Below are 17261 nucleotides of genomic sequence, written 5' to 3'. Positions count from 1 at the left end.
TATGTTGGATCTGTCTTACTCTACTTAAAATGCTTGCCCTCGGGCATGCAAGCCCTAACCTCGCATGTATGTTTGTTGCACACTGATCCTCTGCCTGTTGGTTCCCAGGCCTCCTTTCCTACACCACTGGTAGAAGAATACTAGTGGGAAATTGGCAGTTGTAATCAAGAGTGTTAGAGTGTGCTTGGGCTCAGTTATTCCCTTTCTGTGTCTCCAGGAATCGTTAAACTGCAGCACTGACAATGAGTGAGTGGTTGCTTTGTATCAGGCACCTCTTCTCAGGTCTTTGTTGGTATTATCAATCAAATGTGTTACAGCGGAAACAATGTAGGTCTTTAAAATATAGGGAGTTGACCTAATTAAGTATATGTCATACAGTGAATTAATATGTAGGCTTTAAGATGATGATACAGATTTATATTCACTGACTCTAAAGGGTATTTTCAGTGTAGTAAGTGATGAAATTAGATCTCTAAATGGTTCTGTTTGGGTAGACAGTAACCACAAGTCTGTGTGTTACAATGTTGATTAGTATCCTCTGGGGTAAGAGTATGGATGATTCATCCCATCCCATGTTTCTTCATTATACATATTACATTTTTGCTTTGTTTTTGTGGAAGAAACTTAGTTCTATAAATGGGAGCAGTGACTGGCAAATACCCCTTGTCTTTTATGGCTGGTGGAATTGCCATCAGGCAGGCACCCAACTGAAACATGCCCTCTGCCTCTCTGCAGCAAAGCGGTGGAGAGCCTAGCAGAACGGGGTGGTTCTGAAGTCCAGCGGGTGAAAGAAGATGCAAGGAAGAAGGTGCAGCAGGTGGAAGACCTCCTAACGAAAAGGATACATCTTCTAGAAGAAGTAAGTCTGCAGATGCCAGGGGTCCTCCCTTACAGAAGGTCAGTCTTTGGGAGGGGAGGGGGTGGTAGCATTCTTTTCTCCCCGAAGATCACATTTCAGCAGAAGTGCAGTCTTGTCAATTCTGACTGAGTGTCTTCTGGATTCTAGCCTCTCTGTAGGCACTTTACACATGTATCTTATAACCCTTACAATGTTGTCTTCCTTCCTGTGAGGACAGTGAGTTACAGAAGGAATGACCATCTAGTACTAAACAAGTCCGGACTCAGTCAGCTTGCATGGTGCTTAGCTATTGCCTGCCTACCCAGCTCTTTCCCTGTCTCTAGCCACGGTCCACTATCTTATAGAACTCACGAATATCACCTCTTCAGTAGGTCTTGTGCTGTTCATTCTGTCAGGCAGTTGCTGTGACCATAGTTGAGAGTCAGGTCCTTTCTGACTGAATGTCTGCTTCTGGATAGGACAGTAGAGAGTACTCCTCCATTTTAAGCTAGTATTAAGTACCACAGTTTAGATAGTGTGCCTAAAATGTCTAAGGTGATAAGTGTTTTAGATTTGAGCTTATTATTATTATTGAACATGTATACAGAACCAATGAACTATCCTGGGGGTGGCATCCATGACTAGACAAGGAATTTACTTATATTTTATATATGCATTATATATATGTAGTCAGGAGAGAATTTATGCAATAATTTAACATGCCTGTGTGAGGTCAGGTGTGAAATTTTCTACTTGTGACATTTTGATGATAATAGAAAGTTTAATATTTTGAGCTTTTCAGAAGGATTGTGATGACCAAGGTACATTAATAAGTTACTATTATTTTTTTGAGACAGCATCTGCTAGTTAGTAAGGGTGTCTCAAACTTGGAATCCTCTTGCTTAAGCTTCCCAAACATTATATTTACAAGTATACACCACTGTTTTAGGGTTTCTATTGCTGTGACCATAGCAACTCTTGTTTGTTTGTTTCTTTCTGTTTGTTTGTTTTTGAGATAGGGTTTCTATGTAGTCCTGGCTGTCCTGGAACTTGTTCTGTAGACCAGGCTGGACTTGAACTCAGAGATCTACTTGCCTCTGCCTTCCAAGTGCTGCGATTAAAGGTGTGCACCACCACCACCCAGATGCCCACAGCAACTCTTATAAAGGAAAACATTTAATTGGGGCTGGCTTACATTTCAAATGTTTAATCTATTATCATCATGGCAGGAAGCATGGTGACATGCAGGCAAACATTGTGCTGGGGAGGTAGTTGAATTCTATAACTGACTCTGCAGACAGAAGGGGAGAGAGAGAGAGAGAGAGAGAGAGAGAGAGAGAGAGAGAGAGAGAGAGAAACAGAGAGAAAGACACAGAAAGAGACACAGAAAGAGAGAAACAGAGAGAGACACACACAGAGAGAGACACAGAGAGACAGAGACAGAGAGGGAGCACAGAGAGAGACAGACAGAGAGAGAGGGGGCACAGAGAGAGACAGAGAGAGAGAGAGAGAAAAAAAGAGAGAGACAGAGACAGACAGACACTGGGTCTGGCTTGAGCATTTGAAACCTCAAAGCCCACTCCCAGTGACACACTTCCCTCTCCAGTGCTCTACCTACTTCAACAAGCAAGATCTGCTAAAAGTGTCATTCCCCGGAAATCAAGCATTCAAATCTATGAGCCTATGGAGCTTGGATGGGGGAAGGGATTATTCTTACTCAAACCACTAAAACCACCATACAATCAAGACAGTTATGAAAGTTGTCATCTTTTGATCCAGATTTCTTGTTTGTTCCATTGCCCCCACCCCCACCCCGGTACTTCCCAGTGTTTCTGTTCTGTTATCCCATCGGGTGAAACACCCGCCTGTGTGAACTGAGCTTGCAGCACTAGCTTGCAGCACTGACTGCAGTAAGGAGCACAAGCTATGCTCAGAGTTAACCACTTTCCTTTCCCCTTTTTTTTCTCTTTCTCTCTTTTTAAACATACTGAAAAAGAAGGCACAAAGTGACCTGGGCGTTTGCTCCAGGTCACACAGGTGCTGTTAGGTGATCTGGCTGCATTTTAGGCTGCAGTATTCTAATATCTCACTCCACAACACTTTAGGGTTATGTTAGGGTCAAGTATGACATAAGACTGCTTGCTCTGTGCCTGGCATTTAGTAGGCAAATAACAGCATTGTTGTTGCTCTCTAAGAAATGTGAAGTGACAGGTAGGCCTCCAAAGCAGACAGTGTTAGTGTAGGGACTAAGAGGGGAAGAGAAGGCAGCCGTTTTTAGCTTCTGGGACTACAGGATTGGTGGTCTCACAGCAGCTCTTTAATGGAATTATGGGTCCCCTGTTTGCTAGAATAAGAACCCTGGGCTCAGAGATGAAATGACAAAAACACACAGCAAGGAGGCAGGAGAGGTGACCTTTGATCCCAGTTCTGTTTGGCTTTTATGTTTGCAGTGTAATCTGAGGCAGTGATCTGTGTGGTTGGAGACACAGGCCTACTCCAGGTCACCTCTCGAGCACCAGGGCCTTTTCCGTAACAGAGATATGGCCTGCAGGATTTAGAAGATAATTTCCACGGTGGCTTCTCTGAGCTCTCAGGAAGAGCATAAGAGTTTTTCACCACCTAAATCACCTTGGAGCTACAGAAGTGTGGTTTGGAATTGTATAGTCATTATCTTAAAAAGAAACAGTGAGGGGCAGGGGCTGTGGGATGAATTTGCATGGAGATTAGGGTGGCTGGAATGTATGCACATTTAGTATTGAGAAGCACATTTCTCCTTGTTCTCATTGAAGCTGTAAATATTGATCTGATTTTTCAAAACCCAAAGTACAGTTCTTGTAGAGTTGAGTCTTTTCCATTGGAAGTGCCCATTACTCTTCTGATACAAGAGGGAAAAATGGCTGGCAAATGTATTTATTACTGATTCTTTCCATGTATAGTACATCCAGGGAGGGGAAATGTGCTGGAGAAAAAGTCATAAATATTTATATTTTAATCCAATTTCCTTTCAAAATGTTCCCAATTGTATTGAAAAATTGCATCAAATGCATTTAATTTAACTGTAGGATGTGAAAGCCGCCCAGGCAGAACTGGAGAAGGCCTTTGCGGGGACAGAAACAGAGAAGGCTCTTCGGCTCAGCTTAGAAAGCAAGCTCTCGGCGATGAAGAAGATGCAGGAGGGGGACCTGGAGATGACTCTGGCTCTGGAAGAGAAGGACAGGTCTGGCGCTGATCCCTGGGAAACTCTAACGTCTCATTATGTGGAATGGGAGAAGATCTCCCCCTCTCCTTTCCCTTTCCTTCCCTCCTGCCATTGTTTTTCACTAGATTGTAATGACTTACTGGAATGTAGCCAGTACAGCAAGATAGACAACTGGGGATCAGAGTGGGGCTGGCAGAAAAGAAATGGCCTAGTAGTGGGTGAGAGATGGTCAGTAATAGTGTTGTGAAGGGATACGCAGATCTATTTACACATGTCTGGGTTTACTTTTGGCTATAGCTTCCTGGTAGCTAAAGGAACCCATGAGGTAAAACAAGCCATGCATTCAGGAGAAGCTCAGTTTTGCTTGGCACTATTGGAGGGAAATTCCTCCTGTGGTTCTTTCCACTGGGAACAGTAAGTGGTTGGTCCCCACCATGACTACGAGTGAATTTTGTGTGACCTGTTTTCCACCATGTTGTTTAGTACTGGCTGGAGGCCCAAAGTATGCAGTGCAATAGGCCAAAGAAGAGCACTGTAGACCAAATACAGAGTTCTTCAGTGCATAGTGAGTAAAGTGTATGCTGTTGGTTTAGAGAAATGGATGGGCAGTGGGGCTGTTAGGCCGTCTTTAATGACCACTGTGGCTTGCAGCCAGACTTTTGACAAAAGGTTAAGAATAAGTTGAAATTTTCTTCTGATATTTCGATGCTCTTATACTATTTGCTGGTCTCTGAGTGGGAGGTTGAGGTAAAACCGTGGAGACTAGCATAGGTGGCTGAAGACCCACACCCATTCATTTACAAGAGGATGAGATGGCTCCAGAGCGAATGGCCTTTTCTAGAGGATTGTGCCTGTCCTTTCTCTTCCCAGCTGCTCAGTGCCCTGTGAAGTGGTGTGCCCCTATTACATTGTTTAGGTAGTTAATAGCCCAGGCTGGCACAGATTCACTGTGTGGCAGAGGCTGGCCTTGAATTCCTGATGTCCCTGCTGCCATCCTCCCCGAGTGCTGAGTTTACAGGAGCATGTAACCCCGGCCAGCTGCTTAGGTCACCCCGGCCAGCTTTTAGGGTCACCCCGGCCAGCTGTTTAGGGTCACCCCGGCCAGCTGCTTAGGGTCACCCCAGCCAGCTGTTTAGGTTCTTATGGGCATGTGCTGTTTGCCTTTACTTCTGACTCAGTGCCCCTTTATAGTATTTAGGTGTGCCACTTTGTTTTCAGTTATGGTTGAACATCAGCTGAGCAAACCTGAGATTCTCTATGAGAGAGGGCTGAATCAGTGTTGAGGAAGCCGGTGGCCATGGTCTCCATATCTCAGTAACTACACTTCAGGTTCTCAGACGACTGACATTGACTGGACTGTATGTAGCCTTTTTTAGGTTTCTTTATTTTTTTGTTTTTAGTTTTCTTTTGGCTCATTGTTTTAGAGGCTTTTCTTTTTGTTTTGTTTTAATTGTGTGTGTGTGTGTGTGTACATGGAGATCAGAGGCTAACCCCCTTTTCTTAGTTTTGTTCTGTGAAATGGCCATGTTGGAGACACTGAATCCCCTAGACCTTAGAGTTATCATCTCCATCTACCCCTTTTCCATCCAGTATTATTCTTGGGCCATGTTGCTGGCTTGGAGAACTAGGCTGGGTGCAATTCCTGAACAGTCAAGAGCTACCCCACTGAGATAGTCATGGGTCATTGTGTTCCACAATCTATCTCTCTCTGTCATTTGACAGCAAAGTCCTTAGAAGGCATATATATATATAGCCTTGTCTTTCTGAGAGAACTATATATTCTAGAAGCAGGGAGTCAGGAGGTCGATTAGGCTACAGTAGAATGTCTGAGAGGCTGTCTTAGGTTTCCATTGCTGTGAGGAGACACCGTGACCATGGCAACTCTTCCAAAGGAAAACATTTAATTGAGCCTAGCTTACAGTTTCAGAAGTTTAGTCCGTTCTGGTCCTGGCGGCATGCAGGCACCCATGGTGCTGGAGAAGGTACTGAGAGTTCTAATCCTGATCCCCAGGCAGCAGAAGGAAATCTGTGTGTTACACTCAGCGTAGCTTGAGCACAGAAGAACATCTCAAGCCTGCCCCCACAGTGAGACACTTCCTCCAACAGTGCCATACCTCCTAGTAGTGCCACTCAATATGGCCAAGCATTCAAACACATGAATCTATGGGGGCCATTCCTATTCAAACTACCACATTGGCCATAGGGAAAAAGGAGAATTCTTGATACCTATGATGGAGAAAAAAGGAGAAGGTTGAGAAAGGGTTTGTGAGAAGTCCTGTGACAGTCTTTTGTGGGCCCTGACATCTTGGGCACTTCTTTCAGTGGCTCTATTGGATGGTTATGTCCTTTATTCAGCAAACACTTCTTGTGTGCCATCTGAATAAAGGACATAACCATCATACCAGTGATGAAAGGAGTGAGGTAGGGAGACTTTGATTGTCTGCACCAGAGCTAATGAAGTTACTAAGTAGGAGTGTGGGAGAGAGGGGCAGAAGGATAAGAACTAGAGGAGATAAACACTGCTTTACTGTAGCATTTACAAATTCAGTGCAAATGGGCCAGTAGACACTTTTCCAAGGAAGTGGGTGTCCTCTTGCCTGATCCTCTCATACCTGACTGTGTCCATCCCTTCACTTGCTATGTACTCCCCCATAATACATATCTGTGTTAAGATTTACTTGACAAGTTAGACAGAGTAAGAGATTAACAGTGAAAGTTAATAAGCAAACAATTGTGACAATAGTCTGTAGTAAAATATGTGAAGGTGGCATCTTTTGTATAACAGTGTACTGGGTTCACCATCCTTGTGGTTATGTTAGATGATATATGGTGGCCTGACACAGAGTCAGGTGACTGTGTAAGTGCTACTTAATTGTAAGCATCAGGAGACAGTTCTGATAGTCACTATGGCTACTGATTGATGAGCAGGGAAGTGGCATACACAGTGTGGGGATGCTGGACGAATCACTGGGCCTGGAGAAAAGAATCTGGAGTTTATCACAATGGCATGGGGAATCCATTGAGAAGTTAGTGGGGAGCTTGGAGAAATGAGATGATTAGATTTAAATTTAGAGCAGTTCCTTGCTTGCTTTGGGGATGCATTGCCACTGGGCTTTCATGCTGAAGCAGATGTCCAGATAAGTGATGACAGCCAAGACTGAAGGGCCTAGACCAAGAATGCAGCTGAATAGGTGGTGATGGAAGGGGAAGTGGGCACAGTGGGGAACACAGACTGATACCTCCCTTTCAGCTTGTGAATGAGTGGCTTAGGGGAGGTGGTACAGTTGTCTCCGCTTGGAGATGAGCAACAAGGAGGTGATCCTAGCGAGGAGTGGGATGAGGATGTTTGCAGTTAGGGCAGGAGTTGTGGGTTCTGTGGGTACCTGTGAGTGGGTTTTTAGATTCAGGCTGGCATTGGAGGAAATGAAGATTTACACTGTAAGCAGCGCTGAGCATGGTTGGGCATGCATTTGGAACTACAGAGACAACAGTGGTTCTGGTTCTGGAGAGAATGTTTTGGTAGAGATGAATTTCCAGACTGTGTAAGAGTGCTTTAGGGGAGTCCTAGAAGTTGCCCGTGCAGAGGGTTTGTATATGCAAAGGAAGGAAGCTTTCGTACTTTGTATACAAAGGCTACACATATAGATCATCAGGGTATGTTGCTTAAGCTTTGGTTTCTTATTTGTTTGGGAAGAGGACATTTGGGAGGATGGGTGTGAGTGGTCCAAGTGGTGGCTTCTCCATGGATTATAGATGGTCAAGTGAGATCCTGCTGCAGGCTGCATTTTCCTGGCATTTGCACAGGCCTGGCTTGACAAGTATAAAAAGTTGGCTTGTCAGCTCTACAAATATGTCAGTCGCAGAGATGAAAGTGTCCCAGCTAAACTTCCAGAGACCAGCAAGCAGCTGCCACCTTTATTTTCCCTCAGGAGATGCCTGTTTGGTGAATAGCCAGGGACTGAATCTTCTCGACGATTTCCCATATCCCATATCTAAGTCAAAGTTAGAAGTTTAGCCCGGCATGACAGCAGGGTTAGTCAGTTACATCCAGAGGAAATGGATCTGGATTGGCCACGGAGTAACCTGCTGTTGGGCATGTCAGGCTGTTGAATCTGGTCTGGGCCCCACTTGCATACTCTCTCCCAGTGTGTTCCTGGCTTCCCACCACCTTTTCATGCAGGCCTTTTTCTCTTCTGCATCTGAAGGTGATCTTGTTGGGGAGCCCTACAGGTTGACTATAAGCGACAGTTATATTATCTTCAAGTTAAATAGAGTTTTTAAAAGTTTGAATTACTTGCTGGCATTTAAAACATTGAATTTCACAGAAGAGTGAATAATTACTTTTCTTGAAAGCCTAGCAATGTTGGCAACCTGTGGTGCCTTCTTATTGGCTCAAGACTGCTGCTCTGTAATGGGCTGAGCCTTTAGTAGCCTTTAGTTGTCCTGGTTCTGACCCCCATCTTTCCATTTTAAATGTACATTTGGTGACTCTTAGCTCTCCATTTTCCCATTGATTATATCAGAGCTGAACCCCTAGAGGGCAGTATTGCACCTCCCTCCAGGTTCCTAGGCTCTGCAGATCCTACTGGTGAGCTCTGATGCACTGCACTGCTAGGCGTTTTTTGCTGCCCATGTCTGCCTCCTGGCCTTCGGCACGGAAGCTAGGTGCTTTACAAGGGCAACTCTCCCAGACCTCCAGACCTGTGTTTCTACAAAACTGGGTTGCTTTCTAGGCTTAGCCACAGAAGAGTTTTTTTTGGAGTAGAGTCCTCGGAAAGAATGTTATGTGTTGAAGATTTAAACAGTACATTCAGGGCTGATTTGGGGAGATGGCTTAGTGAGTAAAACGCTTGCTGTGTATGCATGAGGACCTGAGTCCCAGCACCCAGGTACAAGCTCAGTGTGATGACGTACATCCCTGCATTTCAAGGCGGAGACAAGTGAGTTCCTGGAGCTTGTGAGTCAGGCAGGTAGCCCAGCAAAACCAAATAAAGTACAGATACCATTGGGGAAAATGTCTGGACCCTGAGCTCTGACCTCTGTACACATCTGCATAGGTACACGAAACGTGCACATACATATAATCAGCATTGCAGTTGTCATTTGTTGAGTTCAGCTGTAGGTCAGAAGTACACTTTTGTTTTAAGTTGTCCAAACACAGGCTCAGAGAGATTGAATAACTTAGCTTGGTCACAGAGCAGTTGATCCAAGGACATCAAATTTGGTTCCGAAGAGGGAAAAGTTCACATTTTCTACAAGACATTATGGTTGTATGTGGCAAAGCTTCTCTGAGACTCAGAGATAGAAGATGCAATTTAAGGAGCTCTGGTGCTTGTCAGGGAGAATAGGAATGGGTTTGGACAGAAGGTAGCGATAGCATATGCAAAGGCATGGAGGGGCACAGGAGAGCTTTGGAGCGAGCTCTCTGTGAGCTGCTGTGGGCTGATAGGGCCCAAGACGAAACTGGAGCTGTTATGACTTAAGAGCTGGAAGCCTGGATGCCTTATCCCGAAGTGCAACCATTAGCTTGAGATGTGGTATGTTTTTAAGCATTGTTTGTGAGCTATGGAGAGAGTCCTGCTTTTTAAATCTATACCCACCAAACCAGCTTTTGGTTGGTTGTTTGCTTAGGCTTTAGGGACAGATTTCTTTTGGAGAGGGGATTTCTTACTTAAACTTAGCAATCTGCTGCTGGCGTGGAGATGCTGAAGGTCTTTGACCAGAGATGGTGCAGCTTGAGCTAAATCCCTGGGCAAGGCTAGAGACAAGAGGACTCATTAATGTCACATCAATTCTGTTCCTTGCTCTCTGACCTGCAGAATGCAATTTTGTTTATGTGTATTCATTGGACACATCTACTTTGAAGATGTCTGGCCCTCTTTCCTACCTCCTCCTGCTCCACTGAGCTAAGAGAGCAGCTCAGAATTAATATTTAAATTTTGTTCTCTTTTAGACTGATTGAGGAGTTGAAGCTGTCTTTGAAGAGCAAAGAAGCTTTAATTCAGTGCCTTAAAGAGGAAAAATCTCAGATGGCATCTCCTGACGAGAACGTGTCATCTGGAGAACTCCGAGGACTTTCTGCCACTCTGAGGGAAGAAAAAGAGAGAGACGCTGAGGTGAGGCGACAGGGCACAGCAGGAGGGGGAACACATCAGACTGCTCCATGGAAAGTGGGGGGCTCTTCAGCGTGCTGCGTGGTTTGCACAGTAACTTGTCCGCGCCAGCTCTCAGTCAGTGGAGGAATCAGCAGTAGCTGCCTTTGTTAGGGCCTGCCTTTGTTCCCGTGTCCCGAACCTGTGCGTCTATATTTCCCCACATGTGTTTTGCTGTCACCCCGGGGCTTCCTTCCTTTTCATCCGTAGGGTTTTTTTTTTTTTTTTTTTTTTTTTTTTAGTGTAAAACCGGTGCTTTGTCCATGTCCATGTTTCCTTTGTGGTTAGGGATAGGTCTGAGGCCATATTTGGTGTGAAACACCCAAGGACATGGCAGAAGGGGAATAACAGGTTCTGGGTATGACAACACATACTACCCTGTTCAGGCCTCCTGGCCTCTTGACCAAGTAGAGCTTGTGAGCCCCTCCCTGCCTGAGTTTAGGATCAGCTTCAGAGTGGTCATATTTCTCTAGGTGCCAAGAAGTGAGTGGCTAGTAGTTAGGCCCAAATCTCCTGGACCCCTCTTTGTTCTTGTAGCCTCCAGGGCAAGCTATCTTGGCCCTCCATTCTCTTTGGGCAAAGGCGGCTGCTGCGTGGTCTGTTCATATCAGGGTGTGCTCTGGAAGCTCAAGAAAGGTCCTGATTTCTTCATGGAGCAGCGTTCTTGTCCTTGTCACATTAGCAGACTTGAGCCTGATCAATTTTCATTTGCAGTGTAGTTGCTGCTGCTCTTCCTCCTGTTTTGACCTCCCAGGCCCTGTCCTCTAAGGGGCCCTTTACCTTCCCTTCTGAAGCACTGCCATGGACTAGCAGTCAAGCGTGTGGGCAGCAGGCTTCACACTTGTCCTCCAGCAAACCAACTCAGGCTGTGGGTGGGGCCAAGAAGGGTGCTCTTTTGTTAATGAGGGCCACAGCAGTGGAGGGAGTACAGAAGAGGCTCATTCTAAGGGCTGTGGGGAAGCCTTCTGATGCTCCTCCTCTCTGGGTACTCCTCTTTCGGCTCACTCATGAATGCCTTTTCTTAGGAATGGCAGAAGGAGAGAAACCACTTTGAAGAGAGGATCCAGGTATGTTGATTCATTTTAAGACCACATTTAAGACTTTCTCTCTGCTTGCCTCTCATTTGATTCTGAGTGTAAGAAATAATTCTTTGTACCATTCAGTTACGCATGAAGCACAGTAGAGAGAGTTGCTCAGTCCGTGCATTAGTTTCATCCCATGGACATTCCCATTTTACAGATGTGGTACCTGAGACTCAGAAGGTGAAGTCACTTGCCCATGACTACATAGGTGGGAGAGGGGTAATTTTCTTGTTTGATTCCAACACCCAGGCTCCCGGGGCCTTTAGTCACGACAGCTAGAATTTGTACAGTGCCTGCCAGTGTAGAAAGCACTTTCACATCCATTATCTCATCTGATCCTCACGACAGCCCAGAAGGGAGGCAGTACTGATTATCTTAAGACATGAACTAAGGACTATAAATGTATGGCTCAGTCTCCATCAAACCAGACTCTCTCCTAGCTTTTGTAGCATTAAGGAATGAAATTAATGATCTGTTATTTCCCTCAAATAACCTGGTACAGTTTCGAAGACTCTGATGTGACTGTATTCAGATTTTAGAAGGCACTGGCGTCCTTCCCATAGGAATAGCTGTCAGCTGCTCCTGCGATCTGATTCCCTTCCCTTCACCCGGCCCTGTTGCTTTGAGCAGTAACACAGTATCTGGGAGCTGATGCCACGGCAGTCGGCTCAACTAGGAAACATTAATCACAGGCTGACAGGAATAAGATAGAATAACTGCATTTGAGTGTGCTCTTAAAGATATATTTACAGTGCATTTTGGTTGGAACACATCAACTTCGTGAATCTTTTTCTAATCTAATTTAGGCACTTCAGGAGGACCTGAGAGAGAAGGAAAGAGAAATTGCTACAGAGAAGAAAAATAACTTAAAGAGTTATAAAGCCATTCAGGGTCTAACCATGGCATTAAAATCAAAGGAAAGAGAGGTATGTCTGAGGAGTGAAGTGGGATTTTTCTTTATTAGTTTCTGTGGCTTGCCTGTCCTACCATGAAGTTTACAGAAAGTCTGTAAGGCTAGGATAGTACAGAAAGTGGGTCCTTTGGTCATTTGGAGTTGTGGTAAACCTCAGTTAATGCTGTCTGCAGCTAAATATGGATGGAAGTTTCTAGTAAGCCACATTGAAAGAGATGCAGTGATGTAAGTTAATTTAAATAATACATAAACATAATCATTTCAACATGAATGCCATGAACTAAGCAGTGGTGAGCTATGTAGCATTTTGTCCCTCAATACCAAGAGTTTAAAGGACAGCCGTACCTCTAGCCTCTCACTTGAGACTTAGCCAGACATGTGGCTAGGGACTGCCTTAAAGGACAGTACAGGTTGACTCTTGAAGGACAGCTGAAACTTGAGATGAAGGAATTTGGGAGGCAAGGCTGTGGCTGGAAAGCAAAAAGCCTACCTGGCTTGTTGCCTTTGGTACCCAAGGTAGTGGCTGATGGCTCTTTTTTTTAATCACTTTTGGTACTGAAGTCTGTTGTATCTCAGTGAATAACTAAGGCTCTCACTCACCAGAGAGACCCAGCTCTATGGTGTGATGTGCAAGTCAGAGTGATGGGTGTTGGAACTGAGGCAAGTACAGGGGTTGAGCAGGCAGAGGGATTAGGGTGGATGTGAGGAGTAGATGTTGCTTAGAGGAGGAGATGCTGAACTGATGCTGAGCCCTGAATGGTGAGAAGGCATAAGCGGCTAAAGAGCTGCAGATGGGAGGCCAGTTTGGAGACACAATGGCCAAAGCATGTGGTGTGTGGCTGCACAAATGGTCTGGGGTTTGAGGGGAACGAAGTGCACGATTTAGATAAAACTGTAGATATTGGATAGGCTGCAAGGGTCTAGTTGTGTTGGGAACTAATCATATTATCTGCTTGCAGGGTACGAGTAGCCGAAGTAACAGCTACATTGTCACCATAGAGGCGCCTCTGGCTGTATTGAAAAGGGTGGATTCAGGAGGTAGAGAGTAGAGGCAAAGTAAGAACCAAGAAAGGCCTTTTTAGAACAGAGATCACAGCTAACTGGAGGAAGAAGACGGTATTCAAGAAATAATGCTAGAAATAATTAAAAATAGAGATACATTTGGAAAATCTGATACTTAGATCTGAGACTTCAGAGAACGAACAGTCAAGGTGACTCTAGGTGTCTTGTCTCGGATGACTGGGGATCTGTGGTGACACTGACATGGTTTAGAGCATGGAGAGTAGAAGATGGCATTGAGACAGGAGCATTGGCCTTGAGGGCTGTGAGGCCTCCTTGTTAGGAGGCAGAGGGCTTAACTAGTCTGAAGTGCGTAGACAGGCAAAGTCAGCTGACTTGGGAATCATGTTGTTAGTCATGAGTTAAGATTCTGAGTTGACCAATATAGTCAGTGAAAGCATAGGCTGGCCAAGGGTGCCACTCACTGTAAGCCATACTGTGAATTCAGGGATGGGACAGGCATATGCAGAAAAGGCAGCAGGAATGGTTACAGAGGTAGGAAACTGGTGCTGAGAAGCTAAGGGAGTAGTGCAGTGTCAGCTACAACTGCGACTTGTTTTTTTTTACCATAGTAGCTATGGTTCACATGATGCATTGGGGCCCCGCTGGAGTAGGAGACCTCAGTGTGTTGTGGCATAAGTAGTGGAACAGTTCCAAGGTATAGAGGTGGGAGTTCATTGTAGATCCCAGCGTATAAAAGTGTGAAATTTTGGGAAAAGCCTGTCAAAGTTATTGGATGAGGCATATGAATGGACAAGCAATAATAGTATCCATGCTTGTTATTTTGATGCTAATGTACATATTACTTCATTATCACTTAACATGATAGTTAGATGAGTTGTATTTATCACGTATTAGTGTGTTTTCCATAGCTATAATGAAATTTGAGAGGCAGGATAACTTTATAAAGAGTTTTATTTCACTCATCTTTTTCTGATGCTGAAAGTACAATGTGTTCAGCATCTGATGAGATCTAATGACGGGTAGCAGGTATGTAGGTGAGTGGGGCAGATGTTGTCAGATGAAGCCTGATAGATTGGGCTACTCTACCTTCTAAGAGCATGTTCCAAGTTGACCCGAGGTCTTCTCACTAGGATTCACTTCTTTCTCCCCCCCCCCTCTAAATTTGCCCAAAAATTTATTTTATTTATTTATTTATTTTTTTTACACTCCAGATTTTATTCCCCACTCCCGGTCTACTCTCTGACTGTTCCACATCCCATACCTCCTCCCCATCCCCTGCCTCCATGAGGATGTCCCCACTCCTCACCCCCCACTCACCCAGACCTCTAAATTTCCTGTGGCCTCCAGTCTCTTGAGGGTTAGGTGCATCTTCTCTGACTGAACCCTGACTCGGCAGTTCTCAGATGTATATGTGTTGGGGGCCTCATATAAGCTGGTGTATGCTGCCTGGTTGGTGGTCCAGTGTTGGAGAGACCTTAGGGGTCCAGGTTAATTGAGACTGCTGGTCCTCCTACAGGGTTGCCCTCCTCCAGCCTTTTCCTAATTCAACCACAGGGTCAGCAGCTTCTGTCCATTGGTTGGGTGCAAATATCTGCCTCTGACTCTTTCAGCTGCTTGTTGGGTCTTCTGAAGTACAGTCATGCTAGGTCCCTTTGTGTGAGTGCTCCATAGCCTCAGTAATAGTGTCTGGCCTTGGGGCCTCCCCTTGAGCTGGATCCTATTTTGGGGCTGTCACTGGACCTTCTTTTCCCCAAGCTCCTCTCTATTTCCATTCCTGTAATTCTTTCAGACAGGAACAATTTTGGGTCAGAGTTTTGACTGTGGGATGGCAACCCCCTCCCTCACTTGATGCCCAGTCTTCCTACTGGAGGTAGGCCCTATAGGTTCCCTCTCCCTACTGTCAGTCCTTTCATCTAAGGTCCCTCTCTTTGAGTCCTGAGAGTCATCTCCCGGTCTCTGGGGTGCATTCTGGAGGGTTCTCCCAACAATCTACTTCCAAAGGTTGCCTGTTTGCATTCTTTCTGTTGGCCCTCAGGGCTTCAGTTCTTTCCCCTCACCCAATACCAGTTCAGGTTCCCATTCCACCCCCCTCATTGCCCCCAGTCCCAGGTTCCTCCCTCCCTTTCTCCCTCCCCAGTTGTGATTGCTTTCTTCTCCCCTCAAAGTGGTATTGAAGGCTCATTTCCTCTAAGATTGCCACATGGAGGCTCTGACACATAGGCTCTTGGGGGACATACTCTGACTTTATGTGGACCATGGCAGCAGGTGAAGGGATTCAGTCCCGGAGAGGTTAAGCCAGCCACTTAATAAGTGGCAAAACTAGAAATCCTACTCAGAGCTTGTGTCTATAAAGCACTATGGTCAGGGAAGGGGAGTCCAGCTATGTGTGGGCCACCATGTGTTGTTTTCCCAGGTTGAAGAACTTGATTCCAAAATCAAAGAGGTCACTACGGACTCCACCAAAGGCAGAGAGGATCCCTTAAAAACCCAGATCCCCAGATTCCAGCTAAGAGAGGTAAGAGTTTTCATTAGTGAAAGTGACTCTCTCAGGTCTTCATTCCAGGAGAGGCCTGGACTTTGCAGCTGAAGGGAACCTGGGACTTCGCAATAAGGGGAACCATGCGTGGTCTTTAGTGATAGAATTGGTTGACTATATATAATTAAAGGGAGGTCCTCCATCAGTTTTGGAGCTTCTCAGGCCTCTCAGTGTGCTGATGGTGATGGTGATGGTGAAGACAGCTACTCTAGTAGATGAGACTGCTGGGTTTACTTTTAGCATTATGTAGAATATTTCATTTAATCTTCACAGCCCTTGAGGAAAATAATTATCATAGCCTTGTGTTTTGAGGGTTTTTCAGGCTCATTGAGGGTATGTAGGATACTCATTCTCACAACTATCAGGTGGTAGAGTCAGGATTTAAATTCAGTAGTTGGAAGGAAGTAATAGCAGGCATTTGTTGAACACTTGCCTTGTACCCAGCCTCGCTCCGTGTTCCGCATAGATTGCCTCCTTTACCTATGTAACATTTGAAGTAGATACCGTTCGTATCCTTGTTTAACTGCTCAGGCACTCCAGGATGAGAACGATGATCTGCACAGGGTCACCACACTGGTAAGTGACAGGGCCAAGATTTGACCCCGAGGCTTCTGGCACTCCTTAACCTGGAGTCCTCTGCTCCTTTTCTCTGCTACCTTTTCTCCTTTTCTCTTGCCTCTTCCTTCCTGCTACCTTCTGAATTTGTGGACCAGGCTTTGATGCCTCTCATCTCTTTTATGCCCATAGCATTGTGCTTCAAGCCTTCCACCCACTCCTTATGACAGTCCCTATTTTTTCCAGATTTTAGTTTTGTGCTTTTAATTATTTCAATGTTCTCCTCCCACGTTTCTAGTTTACCTACACAATTTATGTAAGCCTATTACTGATGTGGACTCAGAGAAGTTCCATCCCCAGGCTAAGTCCGTACTTGCTTAAGCTCCCCACTCACTCCTGCACCAAGGCTGCTTCTGGTGGTAAAGTAGAAGATCAGTCTGATTTAGGGCTATGTGACTTCCAAGATTCATACCTCCTGCCTTATCTGTTGCAGAGTTTTGGCTCACAATAAGAATAATTGCAGTAATTTGGTTTAAATCACGGGATGCTAGCAGCATAGACAGAGCTCTGCTTTTGAGATCTCAGACTTGCTTCTTGTACTGTTTTGACAGTAGATGATGAAATGGAGCTGAGCTTACATTTTACACCATTTCCCCCTTGCTTAGAAAATAACAAGCTTTAAAGGCCAGATTCTTTGGAAAACCATCAATATTTTCCATTGCTTAAGAAAAGAAATGCTGGCAGTTGATAGCCCGAGTCCAGGCATGCTTATGAGCCATAGTATATTTTACTTTTCCTTGTTATGTGGGGGCTCAAAAGAAAGAAAGCAGCCTTATAAACTTAACTGTTATTCAGATATATGACATGCATTTAGTGATTTAATAACCATTGACCCTGATCAAAATGTAACATATGCGGATTGAGGTCTCACAATAGCAGCGCGGGGCTAGGTCCTGGTCTTCA

The 17261-nt window shown here is 45.1% G+C and overlaps 1 protein-coding gene across 2 annotated transcripts in view; it reads left to right on the top strand.

Annotated features, from left to right (window-relative positions):
• Cdk5rap2 (CDK5 regulatory subunit associated protein 2) overlaps positions 1-17261 on the top strand; it is a 193581-nt gene that overhangs the window by 45570 nt on the left and 130750 nt on the right. For both annotated transcript variants that reach the window (NM_001313762.1, NM_145990.4), the window contains 6 exons: positions 736-859; positions 3901-4055; positions 9991-10153; positions 11215-11256; positions 12078-12197; positions 15621-15722. In NM_001313762.1, coding sequence (NP_001300691.1) covers positions 3997-4055; positions 9991-10153; positions 11215-11256; positions 12078-12197; positions 15621-15722 — 486 coding nt within the window. In that variant the 5' untranslated portion in view covers positions 736-859; positions 3901-3996. The remainder of the gene's footprint in view (positions 1-735; positions 860-3900; positions 4056-9990; positions 10154-11214; positions 11257-12077; positions 12198-15620; positions 15723-17261) is intronic.

This window comes from Mus musculus, chromosome 4 (genome assembly GCF_000001635.26).
Source record: "Mus musculus strain C57BL/6J chromosome 4, GRCm38.p6 C57BL/6J".
NCBI lineage: Eukaryota > Metazoa > Chordata > Mammalia > Rodentia > Muridae > Mus > Mus musculus.
Note: the sequence above shows the minus strand (reverse complement) of the source record. Positions and strands in the feature narration are given on the sequence as shown.